This window comes from Neltuma alba, unplaced genomic scaffold, assembly GCF_004799145.2.
Source record: "Neltuma alba isolate B1F8T4 unplaced genomic scaffold, ASM479914v2 tig00007721_pilon, whole genome shotgun sequence".
Lineage (NCBI taxonomy): Eukaryota > Viridiplantae > Streptophyta > Magnoliopsida > Fabales > Fabaceae > Neltuma > Neltuma alba.
Genome location: NW_021634853.1, coordinates 38,627 through 63,077, shown reverse-complemented (window position 1 = coordinate 63,077; position 24,451 = coordinate 38,627). Strand labels below are relative to the sequence as shown.

At 37.6% G+C, this 24,451-nt stretch overlaps 3 protein-coding genes and 1 long non-coding RNA gene across 6 annotated transcripts; 2 read left to right on the top strand and 2 right to left on the bottom strand.

Moving 5' to 3' along the window:
- On the bottom strand, positions 1-894 carry LOC114753143 (uncharacterized). The gene is made up of 3 exons (XR_003740966.1): positions 880-894; positions 178-256; positions 1-17 (listed from the first exon to the last, which is right to left on the bottom strand). It is a non-coding gene; the product is annotated as an uncharacterized LOC114753143 (long non-coding RNA).
- Positions 895-4,733: 3,839 nt separating this feature from the next.
- LOC114753140 (auxin-responsive protein SAUR68-like) lies at positions 4,734-5,162 on the top strand. Its single transcript, XM_028941803.1, has one exon. The coding sequence runs from the start codon at positions 4,734-4,736 to the stop codon at positions 5,160-5,162; it is 429 nt and encodes a 142-aa protein (XP_028797636.1).
- A 2,015-nt stretch (positions 5,163-7,177) lies between these two features.
- LOC114753135 (coiled-coil domain-containing protein 124-like) lies at positions 7,178-9,864 on the bottom strand. Its single transcript, XM_028941799.1, has 3 exons — positions 9,166-9,864; positions 7,722-7,841; positions 7,178-7,490 (listed from the first exon to the last, which is right to left on the bottom strand). The coding sequence occupies exons 1-3, from the start codon at positions 9,721-9,723 to the stop codon at positions 7,479-7,481; spliced, it is 690 nt and encodes a 229-aa protein (XP_028797632.1). The 5' UTR covers positions 9,724-9,864; the 3' UTR covers positions 7,178-7,478.
- A 3,663-nt stretch (positions 9,865-13,527) lies between these two features.
- Positions 13,528-20,831, top strand: LOC114753142 (serine/threonine-protein kinase STY46). Of its 3 annotated transcripts, XM_028941805.1 has the most exons (16): positions 13,528-13,816; positions 14,223-14,337; positions 14,941-15,041; positions 15,210-15,329; positions 15,714-15,768; positions 15,952-16,062; positions 16,771-16,821; positions 16,999-17,171; positions 17,287-17,394; positions 18,359-18,432; positions 18,553-18,728; positions 18,865-18,960; positions 19,831-19,911; positions 19,997-20,050; positions 20,220-20,354; positions 20,489-20,831. In XM_028941805.1, the coding sequence occupies exons 1-16, from the start codon at positions 13,617-13,619 to the stop codon at positions 20,561-20,563; spliced, it is 1,725 nt and encodes a 574-aa protein (XP_028797638.1). In that variant the 5' UTR covers positions 13,528-13,616; the 3' UTR covers positions 20,564-20,831. The 3 variants fall into 3 exon arrangements, with proteins under 3 accessions (XP_028797638.1, XP_028797639.1, XP_028797640.1); XM_028941806.1 differs by lacking the exon at positions 19,831-19,911; XM_028941807.1 differs by lacking the exons at positions 19,831-19,911; positions 19,997-20,050; positions 20,220-20,354; positions 20,489-20,831 and adding an exon at positions 19,160-19,560.
- The last annotated feature ends 3,620 nt before the right edge of the window (positions 20,832-24,451 follow it).

Sequence of the window (24,451 nt, the reverse complement as noted above, 5' to 3'; positions counted from 1 at the left end):
TTAAATGGAACGCCCACCTGCAGGAACAAAGACTGTGTAGTTAATATTCATGCAGTGCCTAACCCACTAAGATATGTCGCTTAAAAGCTCATGCCCAAATAAAAACTCAAAAAATTCAATGGAAGTATTTTAAGAAATTAGCGGATCATGCTCAGAGGAATGCATTTTTAAGCTAACCTCATCAGACCATATAGCAAAGGCTTCATCATCATCTTTATAAACACTAATCCACAATCTGTCGGCTTGCAAACCAAACCTGTAAGTAAATGAATAAAATGCTTTTTTTTTTTTTTAACATTCTGAAAAAACAACTACTCAAAAAGGCAACAACTTATCTCCTTTTTCATAATGAATAACAGATATAATACAATTAGGTCAGAATGTTATGTGCATAAACAAGAAACATGAGCTTTGAAGAATTACACTATTAAAAATGACACGATTGATGTTATTCATATGTTCTAGACTTTCTAATAATCTTTGGAAACCTGGTCATTGCTTCTTGTTAAAACCCTCACAATATAACACCATCAAAAGGTTGCATTCAACAGGCTAGGTAATACAGCTATTTGAAGACCAAAAAGTTAATTGTAGGCCCATACGTCAAATGAAAGCAACCCAAAAAATTGCATATTGATCTGCTTTACAGCCACGTCATGTTTTTCTGAATTTAAAAGTGGAGTTCTGCAGTTCAATTGAAAGAAGTGTATTCAGCGTGGGTTTTTTTTTTTTTTTTAATTTTTTTTTCATCTTAAAGTGGATATTGTCTCCAAAACTTGTTTTTCAAGAAGAGCAATTTAATTCCAATCTTCTCAACCATTTACTGTACGAAGAAAACACAGAGCATAGTTCAGCAAATTAGATGACATCATAGCTTACTCTATGGTTGAAAGTGAAAGTCCCACGCCCATTTATTGCTTCTTTTTTGAAGTAATCGCCAAAGCTGAAGTTTCCAAGCATCTCAAAAAATGTCTGATGTCGAGTCGTTCGGCCTACATTCTCCACATCATTTGTTCGTATGCACCTTTGTGCAGTTGTCGCACAAGGTACCTCTCTCGGAACCTAAGCACAATATGCTTATACAGTTGAAACTTGATACTGCCTCTGGTCCTTGCAAACTTTTCGATTGTAATAATAGAAATTTACATTAACAGTGCACAATATTCAAACCTTTCCCAGAAATATAGGCTTGAATTGAAGCATTCCCGCTATAGTCAGGAGAACTGTGGGATCATCAGGGACCAGAGAAGCGCTAGGAAGGACCTTATGACCGCGGGAAGCATAAAAAGTAAGAAATTTATAGCGAATGGAATCTCCACTCACAGGGTTGTCCTTCAGTTTTTCCACAACAAGTTCTTCAGTAAACGGTGGCGATGACGCTGAAAAGCCACGCGGTAACTATCACAACCCTTAGACATCAAAGATAAGGAGCATTAAGAAAGATTAAGGCTATTTACATGACTAACTATAGCAACCTGATGTGCTCCTCGCACGGAACAGCAAGCCACGTCGTTCTCTAACAGTTCGAGTACCGGGCAACAATTTGCTAGAACATGGAAATGATAAAGCTTCTGTTACAAAGCCTGCGTTAATGCCAAGTAGGTTAGGATTGATATCAAGTTGCAGAATCAGCCGAAGAAGGACATATTTAATAGCAAAGATAAAGAAAGGAAAGAAGTCCAAAGACGTATCAGAGAGTTGCTTTGTGATGTATCCAGTTTTGTCATTTCATCCTAGGCTCTGTCAAGTTAAATAATCTTCTTGCATAAAATGAAAAAATAAAAAAAGGAATAAACTGCGTCTTATTAATACAAGTCCCTGAAGTATCAGTAAACGGCAAGCAATCTTAGGAGTCATGGAAAGATTCAAGTCGCTATTTTCACAACTGAAATCCAGTAGTCGACGAACAAGCACCAAGGAAGAATGGGGAAAAATTCATTTGAGAGAAGTAAGCCTTCAACTGTCAACACGCAAATGGCTTCGCTGCTTACGAAACGAATAGAGCTCAGTCGATGAGCACACGTCCTCAGATGCCAGAACATTAGGTTATAGAATCATCCGCGGTGAGAGAACTAAAAGGAAAACTGAAGAATTTAGTGTAGAAATTACCAACGGAGAGCGGAAATTTGCGGCTTCGGGCGGGTAAGTAAAGAATGTTGATACTGGGAATGAAGTGGAAATAGGATGTGGCAAGAGATCATTCGGGGGAGAATGTAGAATCTTTAAGTTTTCCATGGCCGCAAACTGGATTATGCGTTGAAATTGGCGGTTAAATCCGTTGGTATGATGGGAGAGGATAAGCCTTATTTGAGAGCTAATCCAACCATTTCGAGCATGGAGACGCAGGCGGACGGAGGCCCAGTTTAGCGTGGCCTCCACCTCACCACACAGACCTCCTACTGCACTCGTGGGAAAATGTCACGGAACTTAGAAATTGGAACCTAATAAATTAACTTTAAATTTCTTTCTCAACCAGATTAATAAATTTTCTGCCCCTTATGGAAGTTTTGTAATAAAATGGTTAATTGTCCCTTTTTTTGGGGAAAAAAACTCCCTCCACCGCTAACGGATGGAGCTCTAGTGGAAGTGGTGAATAGCTAGAGAATTACTATTTGGAATGAATAATCTTGAAATTAATGACTATTTTACTTTAAGCTACATTTTTACTTATATGAAATGATAATAAAAGATGGATAATGATAGCCATTACTTTAAAAAACTAGGTTGGGGTTTTAAGTATTAGTGATAACCTAAATATTAAAGACTACTTTAAAACAACTTTAATTACATAAAATCATAACAAAAGTCTCAATTGTGTCAACTATATTTTGACAAGTTAGTTTTTGATTTAAAGTGTTAATGTGATAATTTGGGGACCAGTAACCACTTCACTTTAAGAAATAACCTATACACCAGGTGTGGTAATATTGGAGATTTTACATAAAGTTTATTTGTTGAATCCGGAGTAGCTCACATTGGTGGTTCAATTGGAAGAACGATCTATCCTTTTAAATAGATATCACACATACTGCCTCTGGTCCTAATTATTAATTATAAGATCTAGTTGACTAATTTGAAGAAATAAAAAAAAAGAAGTTAAATTAGTTACTTGTAATAAATAGGTATTGTCTTTTCTAATTATAAGATTTAATTAAATGTGTTGGCTAAAATTATCATTGTTAGAAGGACTACCTTAGAAAAAAAAATATAAATATGAGAGACAAAATAGATTTGGGTCTTATATTTAGAACAAAATAAAAGTTAAACAAAAGTTTTATATTAAGAACTGGAGATAGTTTCATTTATGAGGATATAAGTAAAATTGTTACTGTATTTATTAAAATGAAGAAGTCGGTCTCAAAAGTTGCTTCCTCCCCGCTTATTCTTAGGTCATTGGAGCTCCATGGCCAATATCGAAGCTCCGGCTGCTGGGGGTGGGGTAACGACTAGAATTCTAACGGCCGACAATAAAGAGTTTAAAAAACGCCATAGGCAATTAAGTTAATTCATAACAAAACTTTAATTTTAGGATAGTTCTCATAACCTCTGCAATAGTTAGGCTATTTCAAGGTCATAATTTGAGATACATGCAGATTCAGTGGTATTTTTCCATCATTCTTTCATGAAAAAAAAAATCATCTAATTAATGCGGATGAACGCAACTGATGGTGCTCACGCACAAAGCTAATGCATTATTGGCAATATTTGATTTTATTCTGGTGACTACGGACTAATCAAAGCATAAATATTTGACAGATCAATGCCATAACAATGAGGAACAGATGGACAATAATTTCACGCCTGCTTATATGATTGTGTGTTTCTCTTTTTTCGCAAATTTAAGTGACTGTTCCAACCAATGTATTTTTTCTTGGACCATAATTGTTTAAGGGTGTGTTTGAAATCACATCTGGACTTTCAAATTGACTTCTCTACTGGCAAAAGAAGCTTTTTTGATTTGGGATGTGTTTGGAATCACATTTTTGCAATCTAACTTCTGTCACTGATACGGACTTATACAATAAGCTCAAAAAAACTGCTTTTATCCCATCTGACTTCTGTAAAAGTCAGATTAAAAAAAAAAATTGCTTTTCCACCACTAATCCAAACACAGCTTAAAAAAAAAAGAGGCGTGTATTCAATAAAATCAATACTTTATTTTTTATTAAAAATAATCCTATTTAAGATATTATCATATATTAAATGTAATAAATTTTATGTTATGAAGTACTAAACTCTTATGGTGGATGACTGAATAAAATCAATATGATGCTGCAGCGCCCCTCCTGACCCCAAAATGTCGATGAATAATGCCTGACAAGTAGACACCTAAGCTTCGTGGCCTCAAAGCCTAAGGAAAGAAGTGCACACATTAAAACGAGTGGTGGTCAAAACGAGTGGTGGTCAGCTGGCATACAAGCCCTAGAGTACGCAATGCCTACCCCCTAAATTATGTTAGCTTGTTGGGAAAACACGTAATAAGGACCACGAGCCCAACTGCGATTAATGAAAGATTGCACATGGCAATGCGCCATATCAGCACAACAGTGCGGACAACACAGTACATGGAGCTTGTGTACTTGCGTGCGCACTATATATTTATATACCTCAAACCGGACTAATAACCACACTCCACAACCTCAATCAGCGAGTGTTGTGCATGGCCAGGTTCCTCCTCCTGCTCTAGAGCTGTTTATCAGTGAGTCACTTCTTCTAATCATTAAAAAATAACCATGGTCAGCGCGAAAAAGCTTGCCAATATGGCAAGAAAGTGGCAGAAGATGGCGGCTGGTAAGCGTAAGAGGATATCGTACAAAAGAGACGGCGTGGACTTGTATTCTTCAGAGGCAAACGACGGCCATTTCGTGGTTTACAGCATAGATCATAAGCGATTTGTGCTTCCCCTCAAGTATCTCAAAAGCAGCGTCTTCAAGGAGCTGCTCAAGATGTCTGAGGAAGAGTTTGGACTGCCTTCCAACGGACCTCTTGTGCTGCCTTGTGAAAGCGTCGTCTTGGAGTATGTAATCTCGTTGGTCAAAGAAAGAGTCCCGGAACATGTAGAGAAGGTCTTAATCGCTTCAATGGCTACATGTCACGGCCTTGCGTCGTCTTCTCTTGCTCCCGCACAACCCCACCACCAACCCATAATCCGTGGCTATTAGAGAGATTTCGATGCTTTTCTCTGCATGTAATGTCTAGATTGCAGATCACAGACCTATGGAACTTCAGCTGGGCCTTCAAACCAGTGCTGTAATAAAATCCCAGAATCGTAGTTACGCGCTTATCACTCTTTTGTTTTAAATGGTTTGACTCGGGCTAGTGACGTTTGTCCTTTGGCACACACGTACTTGATTATAAACGACCCCCGAAACAATTCAACCCGAGAAATTTAAACTGCTAAATAAAGGTCATTGATCGAGTTTCTACCACAAATCCCACTTCTGTGTCAAAACTACTTATTCACATCTTTTAGTTTGGATATATATTGGATAATCGAAAAATAAGAAGAATGCGTAGGGCCTCCTCAGGATCTGCCCTCTAGAGGTGGTCGCAAAGAAATTCAGAATTCACGGTCGTGAGCTATCCCCGATTAGTGTAAAAACGATACGATCGGCGAGGCGCATGGATGCCGGTACTTCAAAATCTTGGACTGACGTCTCTGCAGCTTTCTCCAAGAGTTCGTCACCCAGAACAGACACTTGGATTTTTTTTCTTTTCTTTTGCTGTTTGGGGGGTTCATGCACAATTTTATTCATTCTAGTTCTTAGGCATAATCAACTTCTGGGTTTTCAGTGGCCGCGGAGAGAAACTTTTAAACGTTGACATTCTGCTCACTTAAAAATAAATAAATCGAATTTATAAGAAGCAATGTGAGAGAGAGAAACTCTGTGTACCATTGCACGTACCAAAATATCAGCGAGTGTTTATCAACGCTTAAAAGTTTCATAAGGAAAGTGATTTTTCAATATCAAATCACTTAATTAAAAAGCCATGCATTAGTCACGATGGTATGTAAATAACATGACAGATATTATTGTTATAAAAAAGAAAACATGACAGATATTATAATTACAATCATTAATGATCAGGAATCATGTCTTCAAAAAATAATTATATGCTTTGTCTTGAAAAGAGCCTTTTTTTCCCCCATAAGAAACTAACTTGATACTCATCCGATCCTACATATAAGACTTATTTCTTATATTTATCAACTTTTTTTAAACTATCCCTATGTATACTCTCTCAATCATAATCAAGTGGCAAAGGAAGGGAGAATATTAAATAAGATGATTATAGTGTTTTACGAAAAACATATCATATTTCCTATAATTAATTAACTTACATAATTTTCTTAATCTATTCAAATTAGTTAACTAAATCTTATATTAAAGAGCGGAGAAGTACTACAAAATATCATAAAAGAACATCCGGGAAAAATAAGAGAGTTCTTCTCAATAATTAATTTCATGTATAAGATTAGGAAGCAATTTTTTAAATCTTCGAGATTAGGAAATCCATAAAAGGGAGTAGAGTCATAGCAAGAAGACCAATGTCTGTTTACCCTAAGGAGGAGCTATCATTAAGCAAATTGGCAATGCACGGGATCTCCCCCCCCCCCTCCCTCTCTTCCCAGATATACAATGCAAATTATATTAAATAATTATGGAATTTGCATAATTCACTTGTTAATCTCCTTTACACATGATGAGGGGCTAAATTATCCTCATTTGAAAGTGCATGGAATCAATGAACTCGTGCATATGGCTTGCATAATATATACAAAACAGAGAAACACATGCAATATTTTTATTTACCGTAATCTCCATCCCTAACAATCTCAAGCCGCAGCAAAATCTCCTTCCAACAAATAATTAGACAAAAATGGGGCAAGCGGAATAGGGAATTTTTTTTTTTTTTTAACCACAAGGAATAGGGAATATAGGAGGTACTGAAATAATGACCACACCACATGAAACATATGGGCATAATGAGAAGTATGACTAAGCATGAACGTTTGCCGTGAGTGAGTGGTCCAGCTAGACAACTTTACAAGAGAAGATAATCTGAGGAGGATAATGGCTTCGGGATGCAGCGGAGAAACGGTGGGATTTTCATCAATGAGGTCAGAAATACGTACGTACTCCGGTGTCCCACAGGGTTTTCTAAATACCCCGGATATCCTAACTTAAATAAATCCGATTATCTTAAAATAATAATAGAACAATCCTAATTGCATTTCCATCACTCATTCTGTGGCCATGATACTTTTGCATGTACACATCACAACGATCGACTACAATGAAATCTGACATAGCCGGAAAGGGCAAAGATAAACCATATCATTTTATTCAGACTCCTATCAGGTGAATATACAAGCTATGCTGTAGGTAATACATCCCACGTAAATGATATATTCATGAACTGCCGAACCAAATGAGAGCTCTCTATAAATCTGCCTTCGGTTACAAATTGGTCATTCACTCGGCAATCTGCAAATGCAAGGAAATGAGTTAGCCAGATTTAGTTTTGAATCAACGAACCAACGAAGTTTCATAACATAAACACACCTAAAAGCCAAAAATAAATAAATAAATAAAAGAAACAAAGACAGAAATTTGTAAATCAAGACAGTAGTAGCAAGCAAAACATGAACATTAACATTCTGAAGCATCCAAAAGGCCCTGGAATTCGCATCCAACCAAACATATATTGCAACTTACTTGATTAAGAGGATTGTCGGGAGATTTCTTCCATAGCTTCCATATCATGTCCTTATATTGAGTGTGTGTAAGGCCCGGTTTCTCTTCCTTCAACTTAGGAAGCTCAGCCTCTTCAAAGGCCTGCACCATTAAAAAGAGAGCACACCAGTGACAAAAAGAACTCAGGATACAACTCAAGAAGTAGCCAGTCTATCAGTAAACTACTCCCCTAGCAGAAGCATGTTCGAGATTGCTGATCAGAACAGAAAAATAAACCACGGCTTTTGTTTGCAAATTAATTGCATTTCATAAAGAAGCAGATGTAGTGCATTAAGGGATTGATAGGTAAGGCAGTTTGGGAGTAGTAGGGCTGGTTTGTGGGATTGTTTGAGCATCTGAACAATGGATTCAATATCCAAGGTTTAGGATTTAATGCAATGGAATGAGTAAAGATGGTTTAAAACCATCCCAAACCATTACAATACCATTTAAGAACCGCTCCAAAGTCCAAATTGGGAAGGTTTGGGTTCTTTATAAGTTTTCAAGCACGTTTAGTCTCGCATTGGAAACATCCAAAAACACGGATTTGGCAGTTTCCACGTAAACCAAGCATGCCCTTCATTTGTTTCAATATTTTTAAGATGGTTAACATCACAAAGATAATGTTTCAAATTCAACCCTTCAATCCCATCCCACCTCATTTATCAGAATTGTAACATCTAATCAGTGGGGAGCAGGATATCACCGTTTCCCCACAATAAACTTCAAGTCAATGAAGCGGCTTGTCCTCACCCATCCCACTTCACACCTCCATTCATAATATTAGAATAGAATGACAGCTTCAAAGTTTTATCCCTAAGTAAGTAAATTCCATTATTCGAAGATCCGTGTCGTTGCATCATTATTCAGAAATTCAGCTAACCAACAATGTTAAAAGAATTTGTACTCGAAACAAAAGCCAAATCAATGCACCCTGGAATATAAAACCCCATTGTTCACAAACTCAACCAAACAGTCCCTGATGCGATGAGCAACAGCTCAATATACCACTCTACTCTTCCAGCCAACAAGTAAAAGCAGCAATTACTAAAAGGCCAAAGCAATGCATTAAAATCAACCAAATTAGTTCATGAGACGTTCATTTTGCTCACAAATTATTATTACTGCTTCTTTAAAAAAGTCGTTACTCTTATTTCGTCAACCATTGCAATAAAACCAACCAAATTAGTTCAAGAGATTGATTTAACACGTACAAGCGACACCATCCATTTAATCAATAATCATAACATATTTCCGATCATACAATATACATTGCAGCGTGAGTGAAGTTAGTCTAAGCCCAAACTCACAGAACCACAAGCATGTTGTAAAACAAACTAAACCCGGAATTTATAGTAGGGACTTGGGAACTACGTTATATTGAAATTGGCAGTGGTAATAATGAATAAATGAAAATCAAACAAACCTTGAAGGAGGCCTTTAGGCGCCTCTCCGGATGCCTATCAACCGGCAAGTTATCAGTGACACTCATCTGAGCGATGGCATCCTCCACAGTCCTTGCTTCGATGATAGAATCGTCACGATTGGTATTCGTCACGAGCACCATCCTCTCATATTCTTCCTCCGCTGCAGTGCGGGCCTGCCGCTTCTTGGCCTCTTCCGCCTTCTTCTGAATTTCCGCCTGCTCTTTCTCGCGCTGCCTCCGGAGCTCAGCATCCGTCACCTTCGGCACCGGTATAGAGACCCGGTTGGCCTTCTTGTCAGGCTTTCTCATCGAATTATCAATTTCCTTCTCCTCCATCTCGGCTAAGCGACGTGCCTCAGCCCGTCGAGCGGCAGCTTCGGCTTTTTTCTCGGCCTCTTCCTCACGCTTCTTAGCAGCACGCGATTTGGAGCCCTCAGCTTCTCGCCAATAGTGATCCTCCTTTTCGCGAGCCTCGCGTTCCTTACGCTCGGAATCGACCGCGCTCTTACGAGACCTGGCGGCCTCAGCCTTGCTGTTAACGCCCATCTTCTTCGGCATCTTTACGGCTTTAGGGTTCGAATCCTCTACGGCGATCGCGACTACAACCACCGTAAAGCGTCGGACAAGTGGTAATGATTTGGAACACCAATTCTGTTTCACCTACCTTGCCGTTCTAAGTTTCGCATATGATGAAAGAAAGAAGAGGATATGGTGATCGCAGGAATTTATTCTCGCTAGCTCTGTCAGGGAGATTTTTTTTTTTGCCCCCTCCTCCCCCGTGAGTGAGAAGAATTCCATTCGAATGATCCAGAGACTTGAAAGTATCGTGAGCCCGCTTATTCTGACTGGTAGAAGCGATCTAAAACGAAGCCTGTCGTTTACAGCCCAATTTCTATGGCTATCTTTTTCGTTTGGGCCCTAAAAACGTTATACTGCGAGTTTGGATAAGGTCGACATTTTCAGGAAATGTACGCACCCAATGCATATTATCTAAGCCCTAAGCCCTAATAGAAGGAACTAGCCATTTACAGTAGTATGACATGAAGGTTTAAATTTTTATTAGGAAAAAGTTTTATATTTAGTGTCCTATAGTATCTCGAATATGATTATTTCTAACAACAAAAATTATCTGAGCCCTTCAGATTTTTTTTGGACCACGGAGTCCTGCTGAGCTAGTATAACCATGCCAGATCATTTTTACTCCGTATTTTAAATTTAAATTTCAATCATAGTTGAGTCAATTGATTATGACTTCTGAGAAATTTGATGTTATGTGAGAAAACATATCTTATGAAAAATAACAATCAAAGATTAAATATGAAGTTTCCGGTTTGATCATATGGACCAATTGAATCCACGTTAGTGTTTTACTTGATGTTTTTCACGTATGACTTGCTTTTTCTTGCCAGCGAATTTTCATGTATATATCACTTGGTAAGTCTTCAGCTTGGGAATAAAATTGTAGTATTAGCCTGAATAAGTTATTTTGATTTTGATTCATGTATTAGATTTAGATCTTATTTATAATTTATATAGAAATCAGTCATGGGGTTAAGTCTGTTTTTAAACTTAATGTTACAACTCATTTCGTATTTTATATTTATCATTTTTTTAAACTAATTTATCTAACTAATAAGTTTACTTATAATTATTTTAGTCAAGTTATATCATATTTATTATAATTAACTAGATTTTATGTCTTTTCGAATCTCTTTCAAATTAATTAAATACTCCTCCGGTCCTTAATATAAGACCCATTTAACTAATTTGATTAGATTAAGAAAGTTAGGTAAGTTAGTTAATTATAAGAAAAGTGACACATTTTTCCTAAAACACCACAATCATCTTTCTTAATACCCCCTCTCTTTCTTCTACTTGATTATGGTTGAGAGAGTATACATAAGGGTAATTTAGAGAAAATTAATAAATATAGAAATGAGTCTTATATTTAGGACTAAAACCATTCAACAATTGGATCCTATATTAAGGACAGGAGCAGTAGTACTTATGGCGTGTCTCTTTCTTTCTTTGAGATGCATTTGATATGCCCCAGTCCCACGGCCAGAACAAACAATTAACTTAATAGACTGTGAGCAGATTATTGATAAATTTGTTAATTTTTAATCACAAAAACAAAGAGAACATTTTGCGACTGGAAAAATATTAGTCGTGCTCTCATCTTGATTTTGAAAAAGGTCTTGCCCTTTCTTTTGATAATCTATAATGTGTATTAAGCTCGAGTCTTGATTCACCTAATATGAAACCAAGCACATAACGCAATATTTTTAAAATACTCAACCTGAATCTTTAAAATTAATGTCATGTCATGACTTCAATATAATATAAAAAGACTTTTTTTTTATCAAAATATAATATAAAAAGACTGATCCCTGCATAGACTGCATGAATAAATCACGTGCTTCAAGTATGCCAGAGTTGACGTACAGATATTTCTGTGCCCATGAGGAAGAATCGACCGAAGCCCATAGCATCGGCATATTTGACAACTGAATCTACCTCATTTGTGATGCAAAAGCAGAATAGAAAATGACGACGATAGATAAACCAAATCAGCATGGTTGCCAACAGCGGTAAAAATATGCTGGTAAAAAAAAATTAACAGCGGTGAAAATATAAACAAATATAAAGATATATATAAATTATTATTTCTTCTGGTTGTAAATTTAAAACCCATTTTATAATATTATTTACACTATAAAATAAGTTTCGGAGAATATTTCAATTTCAATATGGTTCCCGTCATGTGCTTGCAGCCAAGCATTCTGAGTCTATGCTGTCCTTTCGACACGTATCCAATCCTTTTGCATCAGAAGCGTCCACCGGAGAAGCAAGGCTCCAGGTTTTTGGTGAAGGGACCAGAAGCGGGTCAACTTCAAGTTGGTCCTTAGCTTTTATAACGTGCTTTTGACCATTATGACCTCACAAACAACTCTCCAGCAACCAACACCACTCAATTCGGATAAGATAGCAAAGCGTCCAAGTTTAGGTGACGGTAAATACTGCCTCATTTAGCGGCGTTAATCATCATGCAATCTATGATTTTCCATAGTACATGGGGTTTGAGGACGTTTGACTGGGAGTCAGCATGCCCGCCGCTTCATCGGCTCCAAGGGCCGCTTTTCTACGGCGGTGTGATCATCTATCTCCCATGACCCCGAGGACATGCGACGCCGGGTTTCCTCGTCCCCCGCGTTTATCTATTAATTAATCTTATCATCTTATATGTGATATGGTAATTTAAAAATCAAATCCCCATATCATGGTTGTGGATGACCATTTATTTAATTTATATCCTCGCGCACCGACCCACTGTGTTACACATGGATGTCCCAGAACTGCACGCCAAAGCACAGTTTCTCTCTCTCTCTCTCTCTCTTCCTTCCCTCCTTCGCTTTCATATTCACTTCTGTGATGATATGATCTATCCTTCCTTCTCTTTTATTACAGTGCCCTCCGCTACTTCCTCCATGGCAGCCGGCACTTCCCTCAAGTTCAAGGACAAGGAAGACAAGTATTGCACTCCGGCCGTTCGTTAAAACTGTTCCTTGGTTGCAAAATAAAATAAATTTCAGAATAATATATTAAACATGCATCCCTTAATGTACAGATTTTGTTGATATATATATACGTATGTATGTATAAATATACATGCACCGTGACCATAGATTCCGTTATCCTTTCTCAACGAACATAATAAATATACGGTCGTCACAGGGCCCCCCCCCAAAGCTGTTGGGTCGGGTGTTAATTAATTTCGCGTTAATTTTAAAAGCCGAAGCCATGTGTGCAAATGTGAAGCGAAGCAGAGGATGTGAGTCATTTGATTGAAGTGTACAGGGGGTGTCCTATATCCAGGACTGTGGGCACTCGCCCAGAACATGCCACTTCCATCCTTTTGTTGTTCCCAAATTTCGGCCAGCACTGCTTTGTTATTCCCAGTACCCTGACTTTGGTGGGAACCAGCACGTTCGATCTGATGGTGCAGCCGGCATTCTATCCTAATTAACATAAATATTCCACTCCCATCACGTGTTTGGTAAAATCAGAGATCGCCTGGCTAGTACGAGAGCTTAGCGACCACGACGCCGTTCGACAGCGCATACACTCCCGCCCGATGATAATAAAAAAATAATAAATATTACTAAAATAAAACGACAGCTTTGGGGATTCATGAATGAGGATAAACTCGCCAACATTTTTTTACCTATTATAAACATTTTTAATAGTAGGAGTTTCCATTCAAAGTCTGGGTTTCGGTTTTCTTTAAAACCCACGCTAATTCTTGCTCTTTAATACTGCTATTAATCTTTTTTTTTTTTTTTGCACTCTGCAAATTCCGAATCCAATCACTCCCTCGTAAAAGATCCTTGTCCCTTTTTTTCTTTTATGCTTTTGCTTATAAAATAGCCCTTCGGTTTCTTTCTGATTGAATGGCGATGGAGGATAACGAGAGCCGAGCCAGCGGAGTGCAGGAAACATCGTCGTCCCCCGCTCAAAACCGGCAACAGAGACAAAAACTTGAAGTGTACAATGAGGTTCTTCGTCGCCTCAAGGATTCCAGCAACGACGAGGCTATGCAGCCTGGCTTCCACCATCGGCTCTGGGCTCATTTCAACCGCCTTCCGACACGGTTCCTACATTTTTACCCGACCTGTTTCCACCTCATCTTTTCTCTTTCTTTCATATTCTCCCTTTACTTTTGCTCTCTTTATCCATCTATTCAATTTGGTATTTCGGACGTTAGTCCCGTACTGGCTGCCTTAAAGCCTCCTTCAAATTTTATATCTGATGATGATGGCTATAATACTTTTTAGAAAAGATAAGAAGAAGAAAAGAAAACGATCGAGAGAATTTCCAGTTACTTCATGGCTTCTAATACGTGAGAGCGAACTATTTTTCCTCTCGGGTTCAATTGCCTATTTCTCTTTCAATCCCCTGCGAGATTGTTGTGAGCTCTGTTTTCTTGCTGCGAGATCTTCCGTTAGCATTATACTTCATGTTTCGTTTTGAGAAATCTGGTGGGATGCATTTCACAGTTATGCGTTGGATGTGAATGTGGAAAGGGCTGCCGATGTTCTGATGCACAAGAGATTACTGCATTTGGCACATGATCCTGCTAATAGACCTGCGATTGAAGTTCGGCTGGTCCAGGTGGGCGCTCTTGATTTAGTTAATCGTAGCTTGTCTGTTCCTGATGCTTGGAACCAACATGATTGCACTTCTTAGCGTTTTCACGTGGTCATGCGGCATAATTTCTCATGGCATGCTTTAGACTCCAGTTAGTCGTAAATTATTATCTGATTATGCAGTGTAAACGTATGTCCGTGCTCAATAAATGTTCTACATTCACTCTGGAGTACGTAGCGAAGCTTCTCCTTCAGAGCGATGTGATCTCATTTTTGGTTGACCGTGTTCAGAATTGGGTTTCGGACGGGCACTGCGTCTAATGTAGTCACCTCTACATTAAGATAAAGAATACATTACAACGATCTAACCTCTGAAGAGTATTCAGGTCAAAAAAACCTCTGAAGTGTGCGAGTGTCATTGGGTATCCTACGGAATAACATATTCTATGGATTATAACCTTAAAAATAAAACAAAAAAGGAATATTTTTTAATAATAATGCCCATTTTTTTGGGGTTCGTGAACTAGTCTATTTTTGTTTTCTTCATTATATGATTTAACGTGATTGCTTTTAGTATTAAGTGTAATGGTGAGAAGTGAAAATCTATAGAACAATAACTTGATTGCAGGTTCAACCCATATCTGACGGGAACTTAGCTGATTCTGTCCATTCAGAAGCTCCTGGTAAAGAAGCCGGTCAAATATCTTCAAAGCACTCAGGGAGACAGAGGTATTATTTTCTTACCTTCTTGTTGGTCTTTTGAGGCTCTAGAAGAATTTTTAGATGAAATTATCTTAAAACTCCAGTTCAATATATATATAAAGCTGTACTGATTAAGCATGTTAGAGCTTGATGCCTGTATTGAGCTATTCTTGTGCCTTTGGAATTTTTGTGCAGTATACATCCACCTCCTGCTTTTGGTTCTTCTCCAAACCTTGAAGCCCTGGCACTTGAAGCAAATAAGAACGAAGATCTAGAGGTGGAACACTCTGTACATGCTGGTGAACAATATTCTCGGTAAAATTTTCTTCTCAAGATGCTTTTAGGGTTAGGCTTGGATAATTTCTGCAGCTGTTGAGTTTTACTTATACTTGCTCTTTTATGTAAGAGTGTATAGGAAGACATTACTCAGCTGGTATATCCAAACTTTTATTTACTTATTTCCGGTTAGTTAACCAGGTACTGTTGAGTACAATTCATCGATCAGTCTGTTAATATTACCAACTTGAGAACTTTATCTGAGATATGCCTGTACAAACTTGTACCGTATGTAAAATTATATATTGACATTATGATAAAATTTTAATGATTTCTGTAGCTTCCAGTTGAGTTGTTTGTTATTATTTTTCCCTGTAAATTTTGTTGAGATGTAAAATATATTTGTCATTGATAATGTTGTAGGCCCATGCATGAAATCACCTTCTCAACAGAAGACAAGCCAAAGCTCCTCAGTCAGGTATATAATAACGTTTGCAATGAAAATAATGTTTGTCAGAACTGTATTAAGCTGCTAACAAATTGGAGCGTATTCTTCTCTGTCCATTTATTTGCGAACATTAGTTGAATTTCGAACCTTATGTGTTGAATGGGAGTGTACTCTCTGTGTTTAGGAGATTCACAGGTCTGGTTTTATTTGCAGTTAACTTCTTTGCTTTCTGATATTGGACTGAACATTCAAGAGGCACATGTTTTTTCCACAACCGATGGTTACTCATTAGATGTGTTTGTTGTTGATGGATGGCCCTATGAGGTATGTTGCGCATCATTTGCTATCACTAGAATGTGGGTCCTATGCTGGGTCCACATTGGGTGGTCATCACATTTGCCATCACTGTGGTGAGATTTGGACTGTCCAGATTTCCTTTAGGCAGTCTAGATTCAGAGTTTCTAATTTGTGATTTTTAAATAATTTTAAAATGCGACAATTGGGAAATTATCTTTATTTTAAATTTTGTGCCTATTGAAATAATAAAACATTGAAAACATAATAATTAAATTTACACCGTCCGCATTCAATTAGATGGTCCATTTGAGTTGAACTGCACTATTTATAACTTATTAATAGCATGGCTCTGTATAAACTCTGTGTGTGTGTGTGTGTGTGTGTGTGTGTGTGTGTTTGGACTTGGTTTTGATGGGTTCACAATATTGAACTAGATGATAGATTCTTCTGAATTTTAATTTAGTTAACCTAGATTTAATTTTAAATGACTGAAATTCTTGCTGAAAGGCATACATAGAGAATCTAACTTCATCTAAACCATGTTATAACTTGTATTTCAGTTCGCAAGCACTTGCTTGGCTAACTTACTAGCTCAAAGCTTCTTCTTTTCTCTTCTGAGATACAGTATACCATGTATATTACTATTTGCCATTACTTTGTTCTCTTTTAGTATTTAAGATTGTGAACCTTTCAGTTCATAGGACACTGCTTGACAGACTGGTTATACTAATACAGGAAACAGAACAGCTTAAAGCAGTCTTGGAGAAAGAAATTTTGTTGATTGAGGCAAGTCAGGCATCTTATTGTGGTCATAGATCATTGCTTGATTAATTTTTCAGTATCTTAATTCTCCTTTGATTGTTGATTTCTTGCCGAAATGTTTCATACTCTTACTCTGTTCTGGATTTCAGTTTTCTATGTTTCAAATGGTTTGTTGTTAAGTGACCTTCGGGTTGGTTTCAGAGGCAGGCATGGCCCATTCAACAATCAGTTTCTTCTGTTGGTGAGCCTGATCAAGTTGTGAAATGTGAACCTGATCATTTGACAATACCTAATGATGGGACGGATGTTTGGGAAATAGATCCTAAACATTTAAAATTTGGAAGTAAAATTGCATCGGGATCATATGGTGATCTGTGAGTATATATCTATCAAAATATTCTTTTTCTTTTTTGTTGGCACAAAACATTTTCCGATTATGAGCTGATATTATTGATATTAATGTTCAGTTAACCAACACTTCTAAAACAGATTTAAAGGTACCTATTGTAGTCAGGAAGTGGCGATTAAAGTTCTCAAAGCTGAGCATGTAAATTCAGATTTACAAAGGGAGTTTGGCCAGGAAGTCTTCATCATGAGGTTTGTATTTGATTTGCACTAGTTGGCCATTGGAGATCTATCTACCTGTTTATTGAAGATGATTTAGTGGGTGTTTGGATGAAAACCAAATCATGGTTCTAAAAATGATTTTACGGTTTACAAAATAAGTACATAGGAAGAGTTTCGTTTCATCTTTCATGAAAGTACTTTTGAAAAGTGTTTTTTGCGGAAAATTCTTTTGCATGTCAGAAGTTATTATGGAAATTTTTTGTGCTATTGGAGCCCTGTGTTTCATCTAACCCCGGCCTTTAAATATCACCATACCTCCGTTTTTAAAAGATCTATTCATTGTGATGGTACGACTCCTATCTAGTAGTATCAAGGTAATTGAGCAGCTAAAACATATAATTATTGTCGCTGTTCAGACAAGATATATAGAAATCTAGTTTAGGAAAAGGAAAGGACCAAACAAGCCATATAGTCAGAAAGGACCAAACAAGCCATATAGAAGGACTTGTTAGCAATGTATACTGTGAAACACTTGCAACTTCTATTTCGATTAATATCTTTATAACCATGCAAAGGTACTTATATGCGATATTTAGGTGCACTTCAAGTAACTATTTCCTTGACTTACTAGACGTTTATAATTCTTAACACCACTTAACATGGCTAACATCCTCATAACCTACCAGAGTTTCTATTGGTGAAAAGTATGAGAATCTGCTTATGCTAAACAATGGTCACTTGAAAACATAAAAGAAGTTAAGATAGTTATGTGTCCTGTTCAGAATTTCAAACAAGCATTTTGTCAAAGCCATCTTACTTTAACAAGTCAGTTCTAAACCATGTTTTGGGCGCAAGACCCACGCCCAACTTATCATGAACTAACTAATCTGTGAAGAAAAGGAGTAGATGGTGTTGAAATTGTTTGCTGTTTTGTTTGTCTATATTTTTCATTCCATCCATATGTATAGTATCATCTTGTTTCTTGAGCTTGCAGAAAGGTTCGGCATAAGAATGTTGTGCAATTTATAGGAGCATGTACCAAGCCCCCATATTTGTGCATAGTAACAGGTGAAATCCAGTGAGTTACGTTATTTCATTCAATCCAATAACGGAATAGACTTCCGTAATCCTGAATATTTAGCTATAATCATTCTTTTTCATAATTTTTTTTTCCATCGTCAATTTCAGAATTTATGTCTGGTGGAAGTGTGTATGACTACTTACATAAGCAAAAGGGTGTTTTTAAATTTCCATCCCTTCTCAAAGTAGCAATTGATGTTTCCAAGGGAATGAATTACTTGCACCAAAATAACATTATCCACAGAGACTTGAAGGCTGCAAATCTTTTGATGGATGAAAATTGTGTGAGTTCCTCCAACTTTATGATTGTGATGATATAATCTGATGCTTTATCTATTATAAACCATATGTATCGTCAATAAAACCAGCTCAACAAGCCTGGGATGCACAAGTGACACTTATGCACGTGTTGCTTTGCAGGTGGTCAAGGTTGCTGATTTTGGGGTTGCTAGAGTGAAAGCCCAATCTGGAGTTATGACGGCAGAAACTGGAACATATCGTTGGATGGCTCCCGAGGTATCTAATGTTCCTTTATTTGGTCTTTTGAACGGTTGATTTTCCGTTTGACTATTACATTCCTACTGAAATTTCAAAATATATATTTGAAAAAGGAATTAAAGCTGTCTAGGTCAATAATTTTAACCTTGAACGTGTTTTAAGTACAATAACTGATACACAGATTACAACTAAAAATCTCTCTCTAAATGTTTGCTAGTGGCGAGAAGCTTTATGAGTTTGTGACTTCATGCATTAATGCTAGCATCAGTGTTGAGATAGGCGAAGGTAACTTGGTAGAATGAACTGAAAGAAGGGATTGCTGTGTTCTTAGATATTTTGAGTCTACGTTGTAATGCACACATATACACATTGAGGGTCTCAAGTAGGGTGAGTAAACTGATTTTTATTATAAAGCAGCCTCTATGTATGATTGAGACTAGCAATTTTTCATTAGGATCTGCGCCCCCCTCTCTTGTGAAAAGAGGTGCTACCTCCCCTTTTTTTTTTTTTGGTGAGGTCCAATTAACCAACTTGTGTAATTTAATAAATCTGGTGATATTAGTTAAAAGGAATAAATATGTAAGGAATGTAACCCCCCCCCCCCGGGGGAATATGCTCTTTTTTAATAACAGGGTAAGTGTGAGAGAGAGAGAGAAATAGTAAGAGAAAAGATGAAAGAAATGTATGAGAAAAGGATAATGTAATTGATTCGGGGTAAAACTGGTAAAAATGCACTTAATGTTTAGACAACTCCAAATTGCATCTTATGAAAAGAACCGGACCAAATCAAAAAATTGAATTTTATAAAAGGGACTAGAGGGAGAACTAAATAGATGAGAAATAGATTGTGTTAGCATAATTTTTTAACATGTTTATTTTGGTTGGAAGGTTATAGAACACAAGCCATATGATCACAAGGCTGATATATTTAGTTTTGGAGTTGTTTTATGGGAATTGCTCACCGGAAAGGTATTTCTTGTTTTTACTATCCTCTGATGATCACCTCTCACTTAACCCTCCTTTGTTTAAGCTATTTTTTTCCCCCCTTTGCCAGCTTCCGTATGAGAATTTGACCCCCCTACAGGCAGCTATAGGAGTGGTCCAAAAGGTAATCATATAACTAGCTTCAGAAAGTGGTTGTAGGTTTAACTGTTGGATGAATCGTCCTACTTCCGTCGGAATTACTTTCTCGAAAACCCTAAAGTAGCGGTGTCCATGATTCAGCGGTAAGGTATCGATGGTGACTATTTATTATTCTTGCTTTACATTAATTTCAGGGTCTACGACCCATCATCCCAAAGAATACCCATCCAAAATTTGTTGAGCTTCTTGAGAGATGTTGGCAGCAAGATCCAACACTACGACCTGATTTCTCTGAAATTATAGACATTCTGCGACAGTTGGCTAAAGAGGTATAACAAGTCACTTTCTTTTGTATAAGTTGACAATTCAGATGATTATGTTCATTCTCTTGTTATCATTGTTAGCTTTTAAGGTTGCATCGAATTGGATGTGTCATGTGACAATAACCTTGTGTTTGGAATAGGTCGGAGATGGAGAGGATCCACGCAAGGAAAAATCTGGAGGATTTTTCTCTGTCCTCAGACGAGGTCATCACTGAAAAAATAAAATGGGAATTGATGCTATTCATAGGATTTGATCAGAAGGTTTATTTCCTGATTATTTTTTAATTGATGTGTACAGTCTTCTCTTCACAGTATCTTATTGCTTGTGCCGTAGATTATTCCTCTCAACAGCATATGCGAAACCAAATACGAATTTTTTCTATTTCTGCAACGGCATTTGTATTATAAAAAGAGCCGAGGTGACGATATAATAATGGTATACATATATAAAAGAGAGTAAAAAAATTGCAGTTATTTTACTATTATGTTGTTATTATTTTTGTCTTTTAACCCCAATTCAGGGGATAGTTCTGTACAAATGAGTATTGTAACTTGGGCAACTATTCAGTGCCAACGTTAATGAACTGGCAATGTTACCTTGTGCCTACCTAACCAAGTCCGTTATGCACACAGGCACATGTTTAATGTTCACCTGAGATTTACTTATTAGACCTGCTCAGGTGTACAAACCCGGTGATATGTGAATATTCTCATTGAAAGGTTTTAGCGTTTCGATACCCCCTTTTTTTTGGGGTGAGCAGAGGGCATAGCCCAGGGAATTACCTAGTCACTCTACGTATGACACCTATTCTTGAACGATCATCTTGAAGCATCTAACACACTTCCAAAGGCGGGGAGGACCAGATCATTTTTCTGTCAATTTGTTGAGCACTCAAATGAGCCATTTGGTGTGCGGCTCTGTTGCTTTTTCTATAGCTATGTTTGAGCTGCACTTGCCACTTCTTTTTCAGCATCATCCTATTTCTTGTGAAAATCTGTACACTTCCGACTACCAGGGCATTAAATTGCACGGCTTGAATGATCTGTGCAGCATCTGTCCCCGCTTCAACTTTTTTGAACCCCATGGCCCAGCACAGGATTAAACCTTCGAGAACTGCTCATGCTTCAGCTTCCAGAGAGCTGCGATCAGTCATTTGAACTGGGAACCCGCTTAGCCATTCCCCACAATCTTCCTGTATAAAGGGGTGTTTGGATGAAAACAAAATCATGGTTTTAAAAGTATTTTTACAGTATATGAAGTAAATATGTGATGGAGTTTGTCTCAATTTTACCCTCATTCAAACACCCACTTCACAGCCCGCTAGTCCATCACAAGATACCCGATTGTCTATGTTGTGCAAGAGAATGGATCAAACACGTATATAACAATCCCACGATCACGTTGGAAATATGGAGGAAGGGAGTTAGCCTTGTTAACTCACCTGCTGAATGGACTGAACCACCGTGATTTGGAAATTATGAAAATTGGTAATAAAATTTAAATTCCATTTAATTCTGACGATAACCGTGTCCAATCGCCTCGAGCGTATTGATTGATGGCATATATTTGGTTGAGTGAGCATGCTGGCTGAAGGATAAGGCTCATGCCTCATATTTCACGTTTCAATCATATTCACCTTCCATAATTAAGTACAGTTGGTGGGCCTTATAGCTCGCCCTACAAATTTAAGGAATGGTAACTTGTTAGTATAAATTTTGCAATTATTTTGGAGCATTGATGGTGAATAAGGACAGCCCATTGGCATCTCGGGGCTGTGGGGCCAGTCCACGCAGCATATGGTATGCTTGTCCGCCTATTAACCACTAAACTCACCAACAAAACTTGGTCTAACTATGATGGGAGTTGATTCAGTTGGTAAGAAATTGATTCATAATTCATAAGGTCGTGAGTTCAAATTCTACTGTTGATGTGATGACATTATTGGTGGGTAATATATAAGCATCTCTATAAGCGTTCTTTGAATCTAGAAGCATATCCTGGCTTTGGTGAGCCATCGGAATTCAATTCACCTAAACTTTTTTGTAGCAAAAAAAATTAGTCTAATTAATAAATAGTTGGCTCATAACTCATAAAATCGTGAATTCGAATCTTTATGTTGATGTGAGAATTTTATTGGAGAACGGTCTATACTTATCTTTATAAATTATCTTTGAACCTGAAAACATATCTCGGCTCAGATGAATTTACCCAAAAAACTGCTAAACTCTGGCATTTCATGTTATTTTGCTTCCCTGGGCAAGCAAAGCAAGTGAAGTGTCCAGGGAGCCGAGCGCTTTTAAGGTCACTGGGCAAGAACGTGCTTTCAAAAGTCACATCGAGTATTGGAAACTACACTTGCTGTGGACATCACAGGCACCATGTCAAGATTTCAAGAGAGACGCTTGCCCAATGAAAATCAGCATGAAGAATGCAATCTGGATCATTTGTCATATACTCGTATTTACTTACTGGGTAATGATTGGACCACCCACAGAGAACCTGATGTCGTCTTGTAGGCGAGAAACAGTAATCCAGCGGCCACCAAGGACGCGCAACGTGTGAACAAGAAAATGAGGCGCTAACGGTCTCAAGCAGAGGCTGAGCTGGAGATGAGCACAGCCAAAAGAGTAAGGGGTCCCCACGCACCCATTCATGTCCGAATAAGAATATTCAAGGATGTGTGAACGTCTGAATTTTGATCATAACACACTTATACACATTATTAGGGCTTGTTTAGAGCTCTGTTCAAAACGAACTTTTAAGCAAGTTCACGTAAATCGAGACAAAACTCTCCTCACATACTTACCTCGTATTCCGTAAATCACGTTTGAAAAGCTACTTATAAGTTAATCCAAACAAGCCCTTAGTTTCCCTGTGAACCATCATCATTACTCAAAGAAAAGGATCCATTCCGCCACGCCTTTTTCTTTTCCCCACAAATGAAAATCAACAAATAAAAAACGACACCAAATTATCCCTGTTTGGATTGGCAGCAGATCTCATTTAAATTTTGTGATCTGAACTATCCTGCTAAAATATTTATTTTACACACACATCTACTCTAATCTTATTTATAAGCCTCATTAATCATGCCTTAAAATTCAACAAATTTTCAACTTTATTTTTAATTAATATATGCATCTTTCAATAAAATAACAATTTACACAATATCAAATAAAAGATAAAATAGCATATTTATATTAAGAAATAATGATATGATTTATAAATAGGATTGAAAATATTAAGACCTATAATGAAGTATGTATTTTATAAGAGCTCAAGGTGTTATTAAGCATAGAAGTTGCTACATAAAATGGGGTCATGTACGAAGCTATTAAAAATGTGACCCGAAAGCCCAAGACGGAAGAACCGTTGGTGATTGTTCATGTTCACGTGACGCGGTGGGAGGACATCCCTACCCTTTGTCTAATACCATATTAGCTAATAGCTAGTAGCTAGCTTGGGTCATTCACTTGAACCTGAATAGAAGAAAAATAATAGAAGAAAAGGGACAGCGACAGGGACTGCTTCCACGTACTCACATTCACATTCGGGGGTTGCAATCACAGCCCAGCGCCCATCAGTCCATCATGGGCGTTTATTAGCTGTTTTTTTAAAGCCAAGCTTTCGTCGATATTACCGTACAGTGAGTCGCGCCCAAGTTGACATTCTCTTCTTTACCATTCCATTCCATTCAACTGGGTTAGGAATACTTCCCTTTAAGTTGTGCCGCGACGTGTCTCATTTGGCTTCTTCCTTTCCATTTCCAATTGAATTAAGGCTTCCATTCCCATTACGCAACTGTGCATATCCTGCTGGCTCCCCTTAATCCCCGCCGCGCCTTCCTCCTACCCTCCCCGTGTTCAAATCAGTGTGAAGTAATCACCCTTTTAAAACCATTATTTGAAGGCAAGGCATGCTTCTCCAACCCATCCGTCAAAAATAGTGCCGTGCAAGCCCCGCCCTCCTCAAGCTTGGCTCCAACTCAAAGCACACTCGCCACATATCTTACGTGAACCTTAGTGCGTTTGTTGACCAAATCTTTGAATCTTCCTCTTGTTGTCTCTTCTTTTTATTAATAAATCATTTATGCTTTCCCATC